This window comes from Saimiri boliviensis, chromosome 7 (genome assembly GCF_048565385.1).
Source record: "Saimiri boliviensis isolate mSaiBol1 chromosome 7, mSaiBol1.pri, whole genome shotgun sequence".
NCBI classification, from domain to species: domain Eukaryota; kingdom Metazoa; phylum Chordata; class Mammalia; order Primates; family Cebidae; genus Saimiri; species Saimiri boliviensis.
The window spans coordinates 37,154,591-37,173,702 of NC_133455.1; the positions used below are offsets into that span (position 1 = coordinate 37,154,591).

Below are 19,112 nucleotides of genomic sequence, written 5' to 3' on the forward strand. Positions count from 1 at the left end.
GAGCCACCACACCCCAATAATTTTGCATTTTTAGTAGAGACAGGGTTTCTCCATGTTGGTCAGGCTGGTCTCAAACTCCTGACTTCAGGTGATCTGCCCACCTCAGCCTCCCAAAGTGCTGGGATTACAGGCGTGAGCCACGGCGCCCAGCCAAGAAATATATATATTTTTAAAAATCCAGGTAAAATTGAATAAATAGAGTTGTCAGGCACCGTGGCTCACACCTGTAATCGCAGCACTTTGGGAGGCTGAGGCGGGCAGATCACTTGGGTCCAGGAGTACAAGACCAGCCTGGACATGGCAAAACTCTGCCTCTACAAAAAGTACAAAAATTATCTGGGTGTGGTGGCATGTGCCTGTAGTCCCAGCTACCTGGAAGGCTGAAGCAGGAGGATCGCTTGAGCCGGGGAAGTTGAGGCTACAATGAGTGGAGATAGTGCCACTGTACTCCAGCCTGGAACAAAAGAAGACCCTGTCTCAAGAAAACAAATACAGAGTTGATGAGCATTGGTTTGGAGATCCAACTGAAGTTAGGGCTCATCAATTTGTGATAAGCCCAAAAAGCACATTTCACACATACGTATATATGAAAAAAAGTATGTATATATGTATGTGTACACACACACACACACACACACACACAGACACAGACACACACACATACACACTTTGTTCAACCATTTTTGCCATCTCAAGAGCAAAGAAACTGCTGCAGGTTGTCAAACTGCAGGCAATAAGCAATTCTGGGAGTATAGAGAGGGCCGAGGAGAAGGACTTTTGATTAGTATTAAGGACTTATGGCTGGGTGCTGTTTCTTACATCTTTAGCCCCAGCACTTGGGAGGCCAAGGTGAGAGGACTGCCTGAGGCCAGGAGTTTGAGACCAGCCTGGGCAACATAGCAAGACCCTTCCTCTACAAAAAAATTTTTTTATAAAAATCAACAAGGCATGATGGTTCCAGCCTATAGTCCCACCTACTCAGGAGGCTAAGGCAGGAGGATTGCTTGAGCTCAGGAGGTTGAGGCTGCAGTGAGCCACGGTGATAACACTGTACTCTGGTCTTCGTGTTAGAGTCAGACCCTCTCTCAAAAAAAAAAAAAAAAGAAGAAGAAGAAGAAGGCCGGACGCAGTGGATCATGCCTGTAATCTCAGCACTTTGGGAGGCCGAGGCAGGGGAATCACCTGAGGTCAGGAGTTCGAGACCAGCCTGACTAACATGGAGAAACCATGTCTCTATTGAAAATACAAAAAATTAGCTGGGCATTGTGGCGCAAACCTGTAATCCCAGTTACTAGGGAGGCTGAGGCAGGAGAATTGCTTAAATCCGGAAGGCAGAGGTTGCAGGTGAGCTGAGATCATGCCATTGCACTCCAGCCTGGTCAACAAGAGTGAAATTCTGTCTCAAAAGAAAAGAAAAGAAAAAAGAAAAACTCCTCAAAAGAGCTACCTGTTCTCATGCTCAAATTCCTCTACTCCCATTCTCCCAATTCCTCTTCCCCTGGGTTCCCCACTGCCCGTGTATTACACTGAAACTCTTCCTGTGAAGAACACCAACAGCCTTCGTGTTGTTCAGTGCAACTCTCCATCACATGCCCCATCTTCTCTGACCTTTTGACATCTGACACAGCTGATGCTGCCCTCCTCCTTGAAACGTTTTTTCGCTTCCAGAACACTGATACTCTCACGACATCTTTTCCTTTCTCGCTGAATGCTTCCACTCTGTCTTCTTTGCTGGTTCATCCTCACCCCAACCAAAGAGCATTCATATTTCATGCCTTCCATGTTAGAATAAATTATGTGTTTATTTTTGCAGCAGACATGCTTTTCTGATTACATCTTGCTTATAAGTCATTTATTTAGCTTTCATTCTCTGAGCATACACTCACTGGCTAAAGAAGTCTCAGAAATGTGCTGTGTGGTAAAGGAAGTCACTGGGGATGGTCAACCTAATCTTCACCCAGGTAATCTACAGTCGCTCATTGGTCCTTATGTGTCCTCTCTGTTGTAGCGTGTTCCTGCCACCCAGTAGGATCAGCTGTCCTTCCTGCCAACTCAGTGACCTTCTGCGACCCCAGCAATGGTGACTGCCCTTGCAAGCCTGGGGTAGCAGGGCCACATTGTGACAGGTGCATGGTGGGATACTGGGGCTTCGGAGACTACGGCTGTCGACCATGTGATTGTGCAGGGAGCTGTGACCCTATCACCGGAGACTGCACCAGCAGGTGAGTATGCATGGCTTTTGCTCTCAGCTGATATATTTCAGAGTCTTTTGAAAATCTGTAGTGATTTGGAAAATCTTACATTCTGTTAATGAAGCAAAGATATTTTTGCACATCTCTTTTAAAGAATTTTTGTCAGGCCGGGCGCGGTGGCTCACATCTGCATTCCCAGCACTTTGGGAGGCTGAGGCAGGTGGATCACTTGAGGTGAGGAGTTCAAGACCAGCCTGGCCAACATAATGAAACCCTGTCTCTGCTAAAAATACAAAAAAATTAGCTGGGCATGGTGGTGGGTACCTGTAATGCCTGCAACTCGGGAGGCTGAGGCAGGAGAATCACTTGAACCCAGAAGGTGGAGACTGTAGTGAGCCAAGGTCACACCATTGCACTCCAGCCTGGGCAACAAGAGCAAAACTGTGAAAAAACAGATACAAACAAAAAATGTTGGTCAAATTACAGACTCAAGTAATTTGTTCTTGCAAGATTCTAGAGATCATCTAGGTCATTTTGAAAAATAAATTATTTGTCTTCACAATAGTTCCTTAAAACACCATTTATTTCTGGAAAATGGAAGTATGGGAAGGTAGAAGATAAGGTTTCAATCTCTATAAATAGATTCATTTCTATACAAGTTCTTAAAAATTCTTTAATACATTCTTTATCATTTTCTATTTTATTAGCAACACAGACATAGACTGGTATCATGAAGTTCCTGACTTCCGTCCCACGAACAATAAGAGTGAACCCACCTGGGAATGGGGGGATGCGCAGGGATTTTCTGCACTGCTCCACTCAGGTGAGATGGATATAACCCGGTGTCATATTTTCAGGTCTGATCTTGGGTAATAGTGATAACTGACAAACTAGGTACAGCTTTTGGAACCTAGGAGAGGAACTCTTTAGTTCTGGGGTTTCATAGTATAATAAAAGTAGTGACCCTTCCGTAAATATGAAACTGTGAAATATAGCTAACGGGTATTTTAACACATTTTTGTTTTCTGATTATTAGAGTAATATATGTAATTGGTATAGAAAATTTGGAAAGTGCAAAACATCATAGTAAACAAAAAAGCACCTAAAATCTCATTATTCTACTGTTGATACTTCGTTATGCTTTTCTCACTCTATAATACAGTTAAGAGCCTACTGAGAGGGGGTGAATGTAATCTTAGCATTTTGGGAGGCCAAGGGAGAAGGATTGCTTAAGAACCCATCTCTGTAGTGTAAATAAGCAGAACATTTTTTAGCTGATTATGTATTTTTTTGAGGTTTATCCATCTCAAAAAAATTCATATAAAAGGAGTTATATGAATGTACCATTTTTGTTCTCTCGTTTGTTTGCCATTTTGGATCTCTCCAATTTCTAATTTTCCACCATTATAAATAACGCTACCATGAACGTTCTCTTGGATGTGACTTTGTGTACTTGGGAAGGTGCTTCACCAGGCCAGGGGCTGGCCAGCCACAGCCCTCAGGCCAAGACAGTCTGCCACCTGTTTTTCTATAGCTGTGGGCTACCTCCTCTAAGAACGTTTTTTACAGTTTTAAATGCTTACACTTTAAATGGTTATGAAAGTACCTGTCTTTATTCTTGGCCATTCAGGTTTCCTTTTCTGTGAATTTCCTGTCTGTAATTTTCTGACTAATTTGTAGTAGTTCTTTATAAATTTATGCATTCATCCAACAGATACGTGTTAAGTTCCTCTGTCACGGGGCAGCACTGTAAATATAGTAAGTGAACAAAACAGATGAAATCCCTGCCTCTGTGTCTCTTACATTCCGGTGGAGGAAAACAGCTAATAATCAAATAATATATTTGGTATAATAATAAAAAATTTAGGGACAAGGGATAAGATATGTTTTGGAGGGTCATACTTTTAAATAAGGTTTCAGGTAAGCCCTATGAAATGTGGCATTTGAGGGGAAAAAAAATCTGAAGGCGGTAAGAAGGATAGCTATACAGGTGGCAGCGAAAAGAGAGTTTAGGCAGAAGATACAGCAAGTCTTTAAAGCCCTGAGGGGGAATTGGCCTTCTTACTAAGGCCAGTGTGGCTGGAGCACAGTAAGCTGGGAAGAGAAGTGGAAGAGGAAATATAAGAGGCTGGAGAGGCCACTCTAAGGACTTTGGCTTTCACCTGGAGTCAGATGGAAGCCATGGAGCATTTCAAGCAGAGGTGTGGCATTGAGAGTAACACCAATCAGCGTGCTTGGATGTTTGCCCTAGTCATATTCGGCGTTGTGGATGTAGGTAGGCATACACAGAGTTGACTTTAAGCTAGGTTGAGGTTTTTCCAAGCAAGAATGAAGCAACAGAGGGCAATAATTATTCATGGAATTTAAACTGAGTAAATAGGAATGTGAGGGTGAAATGAAGCAGAGTCCACAATTATAGGGTTTCAAAGGACTGATGGAGTTGGAAGCAAGCTAGAAGATAGGATGTAGAGGTCAAAGAATGGGATATTTGAAATAGAGATTGGAAGCCCAGGTATGGTGGCTTATGTCTGTCATTCCAGCACTTTGGGAGGCCAAGGTCGGTGAATCATGAGGTCAGGAGTTCAAGACCAGCCAGGCCAACATGGTGAAACACCATCTTTACTAAAAATACAAAAAATCAGTTATGAGTGGTGGCAGGCACCTGTAATCCCAGCTACTCAGGAGGCTGAGGCAGAAGAATTGCTTGAACCCAGGAGGCAGAGGTTGCAGTGTGCCGAGATCATGCCACTGCACTCCAGCCTGGGTGACAGAGTGAGACTCCGTCTCAAAAAAAAAAAAAAAAAGAAAGAAAGAAAGAGAGATTGGAAGAGTAGCAGTTATCAGCAACGGCAATGTCTACGATATGGTCATGAGAATGATAGGCTTTGGCTGAGGCCATTATTTGCAATGCTATATATGAATGGATCTATATCTTGCCTATCATGTTTCATGAGCCAGTACCACAATATATTATTACAATCTTATAATGAGTCTTGATATCTGATATGGTAAGTCCCTTCATTTCATTGTTCTTTCTTAAAATTATATTAGCTATTAGTTCTTTGTTTTTCATGTGAACTTTAGATTAAGTTTATTGAATGCCACAAAAGGCTCTGTTGGGATTTTTATCGCAGTTGCACTGACTTTATAGATCATTTTGAAAAAAGTGAGAATGTTGTAACATGTAATAGTCACAAACATGAAGATATCTTTCCTAGGGTCCTCTTAAAGGCCTTTCAATAGCATTTGTCACTTTTTTCCAAAATGATTTTACCTGACTTTGATTAAATTCACTCCTAGATACCTTTAGATTTTATTGCTATTGGGAAAGTATTCTTTCCCTGAATTTTTCAATGGTTATTAATAATATAAAGGAGTACTATTTCTTCTTGGTGTTTTGTGTTTTTGTATTTGAGCTTGTATCCAGCAACTCTGCTGAACTTGTTTATTGATTCAAGGATGTATGGATTATCTTGGATTTTCTATGGTAGACCATCATATTATTGACAAATAAGGATAGTTTTGTCTCTCTTGCATAGTTCTCATGCCTCATTTTTTTTCTTCCAGTACAGTGGTTTCCCGAATTTGATGGAAGTAGTTTGAAATTTTCACCACTATAAAATTTGATATTGATTTTTGATAGGTAGGCTATATCAAGTAAAGGTCATTCTCTTCTATGTCTAATTTTATTATTAATGAGTTTTGTATTTAGCTGAATGACTTATCTGCATCTTTTGAGAAAATCAGATGGTTTTTCTCCTGTAATCTATCAAAGTGGTATTTGAAAATTTTTTTTTTTTGCAGTATCAAGCTTTTTTCTTTATTTTTTCTTTAAGTTCTGGGATACGTGTGCAGAAAGTGCTGGTGCCATGGTGGTTTGCTGTACCTGTCAACCCCTCAGCTAGGTTTTGAGCCCTGCATGCATTAGGTTTTTGTCCTAATGCTCTCACTCTCCTCAATCCCCCACCCACCGATAGGCCCCGGTGTGTTGTTCCCCTTCCTGTGTTCTCATTGTTCAACTTCCACTTTTGAGTGAGAACATGCAGTGTTTGGTTTTCTGTTCCTGTGTTAGTTTGCTGACAATGATGGCTTCCAGCTTCATCCATGTCCCTGCAAAGGACATGAACTCATTCTTTTTTATGGCTGCATAGTATTCCATGGTGTATATGTGCCACATTTTCTTTATCCAGTCTATCATTGATGGGCATTTGGGATGGCTCCAAGTCTTTGCTATTGTAAATAGTGCTGCAATAAATATATGTGTGCATATGTCTTTATAGTAGAATGATTTATAAACCTTTGGGTATATACCCAGTAATGGGATTGCTGGGTCTAATGGTATTTCTGGTTCTAGATCCTTGAGGAATCGCCACATTGTCTTCCACAATGGTTGAATTAATTTACACTCCCAACAACAGTGTAAAAGCATTCCTATTTCTCCACAGCCATGCCAGTATCTGTGTCAGAATGGCAATTATTATCAAGCTATTCTTTTAGTCCTCGGATAAGTTCTATTTTCTCTGATGTCTTTTCATTCTTACATCGCTGAATTTGATCTGCTAGGGTTTTTGTCATTTATTTATTTATTTGCTTGCTTAGGATTTTCATATTGGTGTTTATAATTGATACTGGCCTATAATTTAATGTATTGCATTGTATATTAGAGTCAGTTGGGAGGTGCTCTTACCCACAATGTTTTTTTTCTATTCTCTGCAATTATTTATATAAAAATAGAAGGCCAGGCACAGTGGTCATACCTGTAATACCAGTGCTTTGGGAAGCTGAGGTGGGTGGATCACCTGAGGCTAGGAGTTTGAGACCAGCCTGACCAACATGGAGAAGCCCCATCTCCACTAAAAATACAGAATTAGCCGGGCGTGGTGGTACATGCCTGTAATCCCAGCTACTTGGGAGGCTGAGGTAGGAGAATCACTTGAACCCGGAAGGTGGAGGTTACAGTGAGCCAAGATCAAGCCACTGCACTCTAGCCTGGACAGCAAGAGCAAAACTCCATCTCAAGAAAAAAAAAAAAAAAAAAAGAAAAGAAATAGAATCATCTGTTACTTGATTTTTTGTTAGAATTTATCTGTGTCTGTGAGTACAGGGAAGTATTACTGATTCAATATCTGTAATGATTATTAATTTGTTTTATTTGTGATTTGGTGTTGGTAATCGAAGTTTTCTAGAAAATTGCCAATTCTTTTAATTTAAAAAAATTGTATTGGCATAGAATTATACATGGTATTCTCTTATAATTTATTAAACCTTTACTCAATCTGTCCATAATCTTCTTTTTGTCCCTACTCTTATCTGTGCCTTTTTTCTTATTGTCTTACTCAATCTGACTGATCTTAATTTGCTTTTCTCAAAGATCAGCTTTTGGTTAACTTGATCCAATCTATTTAATTTTCTTTATTTCACTAATTCTGCTCTTAGCTTTATTATTTCTTTTCTTATGTTTTCTTTAAGTTTGCTTTTTTATTCCTTTTCTAGCTTTCTGAGTCCAGTGATTATTAACTCATTTACTTTTAGTCTTTCTTATTTTTAACAAGTACTCTTAAGGTTATACATTTTCTTGTAAGATCTCTTTAGCTGGATGATCCTATTGGCCTTTATAACATGTAGAATCTTCATTATCATTGAAGTTCTAACATTTCTGTAATTTCCATTAAGAATTTCTCTTTAACCCATTCAGTTGTCTAGGATATTTAATTGTTCAAACATTAGGGTTTTTAGAATATTTTTTTACCTAGGATTGGGCATGGTGACTCATGCCTATAATCCCAGCACTTTGGAAGGCCAAGGCAGGTGGATCACCTGAGGGCAGGAGTTCAAGACCAGCCTGGCCAACATGACAAAACCCCATCTCTACTAAAAAATACAAAAAAAAAATATCTGGGCATGGTGGCACATACCTGTAATCCCAGCTACTCAGGAGGCTGAGGGAAGAGAAATGCTTGAACCTGGAAGGCAGAAGTTCCAGTTAGCTGCAATCAGGCTACTGTACTCCAGTCTGGGTGACAGAAGGAGACTCCATCTCAAAAACAAAGAATTTTTTTTTTTTTTACTAATGATCTCTAATCTAATTTCATTTTATTATATCTATTCTTTGAAAACCAGGAGGGCAACTTGGATTCATTTCTAGGTCACTTAAGGACTAGCTACATAATTTGCAGGAATAGATGCTGGATGAAATGCAGAACCTTTTTAGAAGGTGGCAACACAGCATTAAATCAAGCACAAAGCTCTTCTCAACACTGTGTGACTGCCCAGGTCTCACACCCATGAAGCCACAAATCCAGGCCATGAACAATAGTTCAGGGTTTTGTGTATGTGATTGGTTTGTTGTTTTTTCCCAGCCTCCTTTTATTAGCAAGGTGAGCCTTACCCAATATCTGTCTTTAAAAAGTGATTCTGGGCCGGGCGCGGTGGCTCAAGCCTATAATCTCAGCACTTTGGGAGGCCGAGGCGGGTAGATCACGAGGTCAAGAGATTGAGACCATCCTGGTCAACATGGTGAAACCCCGTCTCTACTAAAAATATAAAAAATTAGCTGGGCATGGTGGCGTGTGCCTGTAATCCCAGGTACTCAGGAGGCTGAGGCAGGAGAATTGCCTGAACCCAGGAGGCGGAGGTTGCAGTGAGCCGAGATCGAGCCATTACACTCCAGCCTGGGCAACAAGAGCGAAACTCCGTCTCAAAAAAAAAAAAAAAAAAGTGATTCTGACTATGATTCCTTTTTTCGTCCTATTAACTCCTTTGTATCTGAACTCCTGACCACTGCTACCTGATTCTGAAAGAAGGCCCCAAAGATGTATAATTTCAGGCCCCATCCCCTGAATGCACATTCATTCATTTCTTTTCTTTCTTAAAATTTTTTTTTAATTCAGAAAGTATCAACAAACAGAAAACATTCATTCACTTCTAGTTCCCAGAGATACATATCTCATTTTTGACATTCTGTCCCTTATCTAATATTGCTACGTGCTTGGAGCTGAGGATGTGCTAAGTATGGATTCACAAAGTTGTGTCAATTGACATTGTCTGTGATAACTTAACCAACATTTTATTATGAAAAATTCCAGACATCCAGAAAAAGTTTTAAAAGTTGCACACTCACATACCCACCACCTAAATTCTATCCACCCATCAATCCACATTTTAGATCAGAAAGAAATCACAGTTTTAAAACATTCTCATAGAGAACTTATGAACCCCTGAAGAATCAAGAACCTCAGTCTGAGAAACAAGGTTATTTGTCCATCATCTCTATCATGTTTTTTTCACTTAACACAGTGTTATGAAAATTTTCCTAATGGTTCCATGCTCAATCACAACAGGAAAGCAACTGGGAAAGATAAGGCAATGTGAAGTTATCATATTTATCTTTTCAGCATTTGAAAAAGCAAACAAGTGTTTACTATGAATTTTTTTTGCCTTAATGCTACATAGTCTGAATTTTATTATTTTAACTTTAATAGCCACTTTTAAAAGTGTTCTTCTATTTTTCTAAGCACACAATGACTTTTTATAATTCTCCAAGTTTACTAAACCAAATCTGTAATAATCCGGTTTTTAGGACTATAGGGCATTCACTAAGCCCATCACGCATGTTATTATTAGGCAGTTGGCAGCATTCCAGCCAAGCACATAAAGTGTTGGCACCAGAATAGCTCCAGACTCTCATGTCCACAGCAGCTGTGAGGTCTGTGATGTCCCCAGAGAGTCTCTGAAATTCATCTGGATGAGCGCCAGATTGAAGAAGACTTTATTCAGTTTCCTGCAGTGGGTATAGAATGGTGCTTCTGGGCAGCTTTTTCAACAAGTGTTCTAAGCACTGATAAAAAAAAGTTCATCTTCAAATCTACCTACTTACACACTTCCCATAAATGTCCATAAAAACAACTTTCAACTAGGAGTGTAATACACCTTACCAACAAAACACCCTTAATTTCTACCACTTCTTACACCAGATGTAAAATTTCACTTCCTGAATAGCAAAACTGGCTTTAACTAGTACCACAGAACTGTAAACAATGCTCATTTTTAAAAATGTCCTAGTAAGTATAACTAAACAAGCTTTTCTTCCCTTCCAGATTTCTTTTAAGAAAACACATCTGGGCTGAAGCCTGATCAACAAATACTAGTATTTGAGCTCTAAGCATATGGAAAAGTAGTATTGGAAAGCAGCCAAAGAAAGATCATCAAATAATAGACCTATGTATGTTCTTACAGGTTGAAGGGTTAAAGAGAAGCGCATTGTGTTGAGAAACAGTATAGAACAGTATATGCCATTTGGAGTTCCATTAGGTGTTTTTTTTTTTTGAGACAGAGTTTCGCTCGTTACCCAGGCTGGAGTGCAATGGCGCAATCTCGGCTCACCACAACCTCCGCCTCCTGCAATTCTCCTGCCTCAGCCTCCTGAGTAGCTGGGATTACAGGCACGTGACACCATGCCCAGCTAATGTTTTGTATTTTTAGTAGAGAAGGGGTTTCACCATGTTGACCAGGATGGTTTTGATCTCTTGACCTCGTGATCCACCTGCCTCGGCCTCCCATAGTGCTGGGATTACGGGCTTGAGCCACCGTGCCTGGCTTTTTAAATTTTTTTTTTGGAGACAGGGTCTCACTATGTTGATCTTTTTAAATTATTTTATTTTTATTTTTATTTTTTAAAGACGGGGTTTCACCATGTTGGTCAGGCTGGTCTTGAACTCCCAAACTCAGGTGATCCACCCACCTTGGCCTCCAAAGTGCTTGGATTACAGGGATGAGCCACCGCGCCCGCCCTCCATTAGGTCTTATAGCATGGTAGTTACTGTACTCTTCTGCTTTGTGGAATTATCAAAGGCCATAGGCTATTCACTTAGGTTACTACAATTTCTTTCTTTCTTTCTTTCTTTCTTTTTTTTGGCAGAGTCTCACTTTGTTCCCCAGGCCAGAGAGCAGTGGTGCCATCACAGTTTACTGCAGCCTCAACCTCCTGGGCTCAAGCAATCCTCCCACCTCAGTGCCAACACTGCTCCCCTCCATGAGTAGCTGGGAATACAGGCACATGCTACCATACTAGACTATTTTTTTTAATTGCACCTAACTCTTATTATCCTGATCTGGAGAAAGGATTTAGTACAGTTATGCTCAAATGAACACTGGACCCATGGAGCAGGGCCGGGCAACTAGAACATGATTCAGAAATCAGTCAGTGAAAGACACATTTGGACAGGACCAAGAGGCATGTCACTGCCATGAAACAAGGCGGCAGAGGGATTCTAAAACACGGCAGAAAGCACTCGACCCTCCGAGGTCAAGGAGCTTATCCCATATTGGTATGTGGAGTGGCTTATTTTCTGATAACCACATGTGGGACTATGTCAACTGCCACAAGAAACCCCAGAAGGGCTATTGTTTTGTATTTTTTACATACGCTATACTTTTCTTTTTTTTTCTTTGTTTTTTGAGATGGAGTGCAATGGTGCAATCTCGGCTCTCTGCAACCTCCGCCTCCTGGGTTCAAGCAATTCTTTTGCCTCAGCCTCCCAAGTAGCTGGGATTACAGGCACCTGCCACAACGTCCAGCTAATTTTTGTATTTTTTAGTAGAGACAGGGTTTCTCCATGTTGGCCAGGCTGGTCTCGAACTCCTGACCTCAGGTGATCTGCTTGCCTCTGCTTTCCAAAGTGCTGGGATTATAGGCGTGAGCCACCATGCCCAGCTTTTTCTTTTTTTTAATTTATAAAAGTAAATGTAACAACTAAACTAAATTCAGTACTGATCCCACCCTTCTAGAGCCAGCTCCTCTGAGGTTAGAGAGGAAACAGTTGTCACATCACCATGCAGGTTACATTCACCTTCCACTGGAATGACTAGGGCCCCAGGCAGTGGCCTGACTGCAGAAGAGCAGAGGACTGGCTCCTGGGGGCAGACAGGCTCTCTTGCTTCTCCTCATTGATCATGGCTTAGCAGGGTTCCTCCCCACAAGTCCTTAGTAAACAAAGCCCTCGCAAAAACCCAAGTCACTACCCTCAACTCTCTTGGACGAGGGGAGCCTTTCCACAGCTCAGATTGAGAAGCTGTGCCCTAGAAGTGCTATTCTAACTAGAATGTATGAAGGGAGTGGGTGCAGGAGACAAAATGGCTAAAATGAAAATGGGAGCCAGAGGTCCCCATCCATAGCCACAGCTCAAGATGCCTACAGATGTCATGTGACATGTGACATGTGAAGGAGGGAGGGGCAGAGGAACGGGATGGGCAGGGAAGGTGCTCCTGGGGACAGTTGCCTGACTGCCACCCTTCACTTCTTGGCCTTGCCCTGGGCAGCCACAGCTTCCATGGCTTTAGGCACGGTCTCTTCATTCCCTAGAAACTGCGTGTGCCTGATGGGCTTCAAGCTCTCATCCAATTCATACACAATGGAAGTAGCAGTCGGCAGGTTCAGCTCTATGATGGCCTCTTTAGAGAGACCCTCCAGATGCTTGACTATGCAGTGGAGGCTGTTGCCATGGACTGCAATCGGTACCTGTTTTCTTTCCTTGATCTGGGGAACTATTTTTTCCTTCCAAAAGGGCAGAGCTCTGGCAATAGTGTCCTTCAGACTCTCACAGGAGGGTAGGTGATCTTCTGTGAGGTCTGCATACCTGCGATCCTTACTGATGTTGCTGTAGAAAGGATGGTAGGGCTCCATCGGAGGTGGTGGGACATCATAGGAGCGCTTCCAGATCTTCACCTGGGCCTCGCCGTGCTTGGCAGCAGTTTCTGCTTTATCGAGATCGGTAAGGCCCCCATAGTGCCGCTCATTGAGGCGCCAAGTCCCCACTCCAGGCAGCCACATCTGATCGGTGGCATCCAGCACTGTCCAGAAGGTGTGGATCGCTCTCTTCTGCACTGAGGTGAAGCAGGTGTCAAACTCATAACCAGCCAGCATGCCGGCCCGCCGTGCTTCACCTCCTCGTGGCCCACGGGGCTCCTGTCGGAGTCGTACCAGCCACTAAAGTAGCTCTCCGGGTTCCACGAGCTCTCGCAGTGCCGGATCAACACCCGTTTGTAGGCGGCCATGGTGGCGGGCTTGGGAAGTGGCGCCCTCTGGGGTGTGCAGAGTCCAGAGTCACAGTCCAATCCACCCTTCCCCCACTGCGCCTGCGTGCTCGCCAATTTTTTAATCTTTATTATAGAGACAAGGTCTTACTGTGTTCCTAGGCTGGTCTTAGACTCCTGGGCTCAAGCAATCCGCCACCCATCTCGATCTCCCAACGTGCTGGGATTACAGGCATGAGTCACTGCACCTGGCTGCTCATTCTTTTCTCTATATTCCTACCAAATTTCTACCTATGTGAATAAATCATTGTAAAATGCTTAAAACAGTCTGGTATATAGTCAGTGTTCCTCAGTGTTAGCTGCTGTTATTACCACTCAGTGCCTACGAAATGCAATACACAAGGGCAGGAGGGAGGAGAAAGGACAGGGAAAATTATATCTAACTGTTAAATCAGTAAGAGTGACAATCCTATCCATGCCAGGCTCCTGAAATGTAGAGTTGATAAGACATAACCATTGTCTTCAAGGGACACAGTCTAGAGAGGAAATCGATATACAAATGAGCATGAGAATGCTATATATCAGCGGTCCCCAACCTTTTGGACACCAGGGAGCGGTTTCTTGGAAGGCAGTTTTTCCATGGATGGCAGGGGCAGGGGATGATTTCAGGATGAAGCTGTTCCACCTCAGACCTGCAGGCATTAGATTCTCGTAAGGAGCACACAACATAGATCCCTCACACGCACAGTTCCCAGTAGGGTGGGCTCTTTTATGGGAATCTAATACTGCTGCTGATCTAACAGGAGGCGGAGCTCAGGAGGTAATGTAGTGATGGGGAGTGACTGTAAATACAGATGAAACTTGGCTCACTCTCTGGCTGCTCATCTCCTGCTGTGCCACCTGGTTTCTAACAGGCCACAAACCAGTACCAGTCCACGGCCAAGGGGCTGGGTTCCCCCACTATAAATAAACTAACGTACAGGCTGGGCACAGCGGCTCACACCTATATTCCCAGCACTTTGGGAGGCCAAGAGGCAGGTGGATCACCTGAGGTCAGGAGTTCAAGACCAGCCTGACCAATATGGTGAAACTTTGTCTCTACTAAAAATATAAAAATTAGCCAGGTGTGGTGGTGTGTGCCTGTAGTCCCGGGTAGTCAGGAGGCTAGACAGGAGAATTGCTTGAACCCAGGAGATGAAGGTTGCAATGAGCTAAGATCACGCCACTGTACCTCAAAAGACAAATAAATAAATACATACATAAAATAAACTATGCATAAAGGCATTTTGCAAATCTTCCACAGGGCCTGGCAAATCTCTCACACATAATAGTGGCAATATGTAATTTAAACTATTAGGAGAAAATATTCTACTTATTCTTCAAAGTCCCTTTCAAATCCTTCTTGAGCCAAGAAGCTTTTTCCCATCTTCCCAGACATATGTGACTCTTCCACCCAAGTATATTGTACCTCTTACTGCTTATCACTTTTTATACATTTGAGGTTTCTTCACCTTACTGAATTGTAAACCTTAAGGCAAGAATCATATCTTGCTTATCTTTGTGGTGCTGAAGTATAAAGCACTATGCCTTGCATACCAAAGGTGCTCAATAAATACTTTTAAAATGGATAACCAAAAAAATTAGATGACATTACCTTCAAGGGACTGTCTACTCAGTTTGTTTAATTTGACTTTTGTTGTGGTAAACATTAGCTGCAGAAAGACAATTGTCTTTTCTGCAGGTTTTCCATTTAATTATTACTTTCCATTAGCATGGAATAATAACACTGGACTGTATTTATCATAACATCAATTACAAGCATTGAAATGTATCAGTTTCTACCTTCTCTATTTCTCTTGGATGAATACTTTATTGAAAGATAACTAATTAAGAAAGAGACTCTACTTCTTTTGAATGTCTTTCCTCGTTCCTTGGTACTTACAGATTATGTTGTAGGCATCAGTCAAGGCTTAAGGAATGTGTTATCTGGATGCACTGGCTGATCTCTTATTTTTTTTCTTTTCTAATAACTAACATCATTTTTGTTTACTTTCTGTAGGTAAATGTGAATGTAAGGAACAGATACTAAGAAATGCCAAGGCATTCTGTGGAATGAAATATTCATATGGTGAGTCTGAAATCCTTGAATGCTTCTGAGGAACCTATTCACACGAAGTTCAGGACGTTTTTAAGAAAATGGGAGGCCTGAATGACGACATTGTGTAGAAATCAGAGCACAAAGCATTAGTCTTACATAATAACACTAAACACAGTGTTCTGGACTTGAGCTAGATTTTCCTGATGTAGATGATGGTGGATGTCCCGGGGAGGACAGGATGCTTGTAGAGCAAAGGTAGAGATAGTCAGAGAGCAGAAAGAAGTCATGATATGAAATCCTTTCTTGTGGATACTTCCTGCCTTATTCATCTAAAAGGGACATCTCTAGCCACTTAGATGACTCATGTGTTGGTTTGTCATATGGTAATACTGAGCGGAAATCAGTTTAAGGCAGCATTTCACTATGATTGAGAGCATAGGCTTTGGGCTCAGACCTATGTGAGTTTGATTTCTGGCTTTTTGGGTAAGAGACTTAACCTCTCCAAACTTGTTTCCTCATCTGTAAAGCAGGGATCATGCCATCTTCTTCGTGAAATCAGATGTTTGAAAAGCAGGCAGCACATCAGCACATATTCGACGCTTAATAAATGGTAGTGGGAAAAGAGAGGATGTCTATTTGTGAGGCACTAAGACTAGCTGTCCACCTGGGGCTCTTCCCCACCCTCACTGTATACTCTAGATACCCGTATCTTTCAAATACCAGGAAAATACATCCTGTAGAAAAAGGGAAATTGCATTGCCTAAGTAAAGACTCTTGCTATCTTCAAATGGCTTCATATTTACTATTAAATATATTAAGATGGCCAGGTGTGGTGGCTCATGCCTGTAATCCCAGCACACGGGGAGGCCAAGGCAGGTAGATCACCTGAGGTCAGAAGTTTGAGACCAGCCTGGCTAACATGGTGAAACCCCATTTCCACTAAAAATCCAAAAAGTTAGCTGGGTGTGGTGGTGCACACCTATAATCCCAGCTACTTGGGAGGCTGAGACAGGAGAGTTACTTGAAACTGGGAGGTGAAGGTTGCAGTGAGCCAAGGTTGTGCCATTGCAGTCCAGCTTGGGTAACAAGATTGAAACTCCATCTAAAAAAAAAAGTTCATGTATATAGATAGATAGATAGATAGATAGATAGATAGATAGATAGATGGATGGATATCATATCTTGCCAACACACTCCTGACCTCAAATGATCTGCCTGCATCGACCTCCCAAAGTGCTGGGATGACAGGCGTGAGCCACCACACCCGGCCTGAGACTTTTTATTGGTTCATAATATATATGGCCTGAAATATACAGTACAATGAGGAGAAAATTTTAAGTCATGATTTATGAAACCAAATATTTAGGTTCTTGATACCATTGTCTTTAATCTCATAAAAGATTTTAAAAAGCAAATAAGGGGTAAAAGCCTCACAAATCTTATCTAAAATTACATGCGGACTTTCCTCTCTTTATCTTCCAACTTGACTAAATAATAGAAGAAAACTTTGGAAATGTATAGTGCTCTATAAAGGAAAGGCAGTTTAGAGAAAATGGCATTGACTATCCAGAGCAAAGAACGTGATAATTTCGTTCAAAGTCAGTTTGTTCAGTGAAAATATCAACTAGTTCTCCTTACCACATCAACTTGGTAGCTCTCTGAATTTACAAATAACCAATCTTTTAATACAACCGCATTAATTTTCTACTTAAGAAGAATTTGATCGTTCTTAATAATGTGATGAGGCCAGGCGCAGTGACTCACGCCTGTAATCTTAGCACTTTGGGAGGCCGAGGCAGGTGGATCACGAGGTCAGGAGTTCAAGACCAGCCTGGCCCGGATGGTGAAACCTCATTTCTACTATAAATACAAAAATCAGTCGGGCACAGTGGGGGGTGCTGTAATCCCAGCTACTCAGGAGGCTGAGGCAGGAGAATCGCTTGAAGCCAGGAGGCGGAGGTTGCAGTGAGCCAAGATCACGCCACTGCACTGTAGCCTGGGTGACAGAGCAAGACTCAAAACAAAACAACAACAAGTCAAAATAATAATAATGTAATGAAACACTGTGGCCTTCTTAAATGCAACACTGCTACAGACTTGGAAAAAATTGGTTTCCTCCTCCCCATTCCCTGGATTAATGGGGAAAAAAACCACACTTATTTGCTACTTTTTTAGCAAATTCCTATTGAGCAATAGAAGTGACAGACAGGGTACCTGCTCTCTTTGAGTTTACAAGTCTAGTGGAATAATAATAGCAAACATTTACTGAGCATTAGCACACGCCTGGCACTATGCTACCAGTCCTTCATGCATTTATCTCATCAGGGTTCTAGTCCAAACCTCTATCTCTGCCCAACCAGTTATGCGAACTTGAAAGTTCACTTAATTTCTTCTTTTTTTTTTTTTTTTTTTTTTTTGAGAGGTGGTGTTTTGCTCTGTCGTCCAGGCTGGAGTGCAGTGGTGCGATCTTAACTCACTCAACCTTTGCCTGCCAATTTCAAGCGATTCTCCTGCCTCAGCTTCCCAAGTAGCTGGGACTACAAACATCTACCATCATGCCCAGATAATTTGTGTATGTGTATTTTTTAGTAGAGATGGGGTTTCACTATATGTTGGCCAGGCTGATCTGAAACTCCTGACCTCAGGTGATCCACCCACCTCAGCCTCCCAAAGTCCTAGGATTACAGGCGTCAGCCACCGCCCCCGGCCTTAATTTCTTAAAACTTGCTTCCTCATGTATAAAATAAGACATGATGAGCTTTTAAAGACCCCTTAGAAGTCTAAAATGTGATGACTCCATAAACATAGCTGTCTGACAGCTATAGTCTTAGAGCATGAGACCAGCCAAGATTGGGTGCTCTCACACACTCGTCCATGGAGATGTGGATAAGCCAATAAGAACTTCCCTATGAAAAAGAAAAAAAAGAAAAGAAAATTAGCTGAGTGTGGTGGTAGGCACCTGTAATCCCAGCCACTCGGGAGGCTGAGGCAGGAGAATCGCCTGAACTTAGGAGGTGGGAGGTTGCAGTGAGCCTAGATCATGCCACTGCATTCCAGCCTGGGCCACAGAATGAGACTCAGTCTCAAAAAAAAGAGTTCCCTAGTGTTCCTGAGCAGCCCAGTGTTCCTTAGCTTTACTTTCTTCCTGACTCCAATTTATTCCATTACTTAATCCCCAGCCATGTCAATTTATCTATGGGAAGGCATCACAGAATCATGTCACGAGTCACACAGAATACCAGAGATCAATCACCATGCATGGGTGTCCAGCTCTTTGAATGTGAGGGCTTTTTGGCTTATCCGTGGTGAAGGATATCACAAAAATTATGCACAGACTTTCTTTTTAGTTCATCAGCTATCATTAGTGTTAGTGTATTTTATGTGTGGTCAAATGTGGCCCAGGGAAGTCAAGAGGTTGGACGCCTGTGAAGGGACAGCTTTCCTAACTCCAGTCAGCTCGCATTTTTCTGCCAGGAGGAGAATATTAAGTAGCAAATCATATAATTTAACCTCTTTAGAATATGCAAAATATATTCTGGCCATTGCATTTTGCTCTCTATCATAACATTATACACAGCCACAAAAGAATAATAAAGTCAGAACCTAAATAAAAGCCAGGATAATTCCACTTCCCATGTTTCTTCTATTTAGATGTGGTAGCTGAATGTATTTAATATTATAACTGCAATAGGCAGTTGGCTGTTAGTCTCTTAGCATAACGATATTGGGGAGAGTCACATTTGAAATTGTGACTCTCTCCAATATCATTATGCTAAGAGACTATATATACT

General features: G+C 41.8%; 1 protein-coding gene and 1 pseudogene across 2 annotated transcripts in view; one reads left to right on the forward strand and one right to left on the reverse strand.

Annotated features, from left to right (window-relative positions):
* Positions 1–19,112, forward strand: part of NTN4 (netrin 4) — a 124,943-nt gene that overhangs the window by 97,150 nt on the left and 8,681 nt on the right. For both annotated transcript variants that reach the window (XM_039472271.2, XM_074402391.1), the window contains exons 6-8: positions 2,009–2,222; positions 2,900–3,015; positions 15,283–15,351. In XM_039472271.2, coding sequence (XP_039328205.1) covers positions 2,009–2,222; positions 2,900–3,015; positions 15,283–15,351 — 399 coding nt within the window. The remainder of the gene's footprint in view (positions 1–2,008; positions 2,223–2,899; positions 3,016–15,282; positions 15,352–19,112) is intronic.
* LOC101047583 (phosphoglycerate mutase 1-like) lies at positions 12,023–13,288 on the reverse strand (annotated as a pseudogene).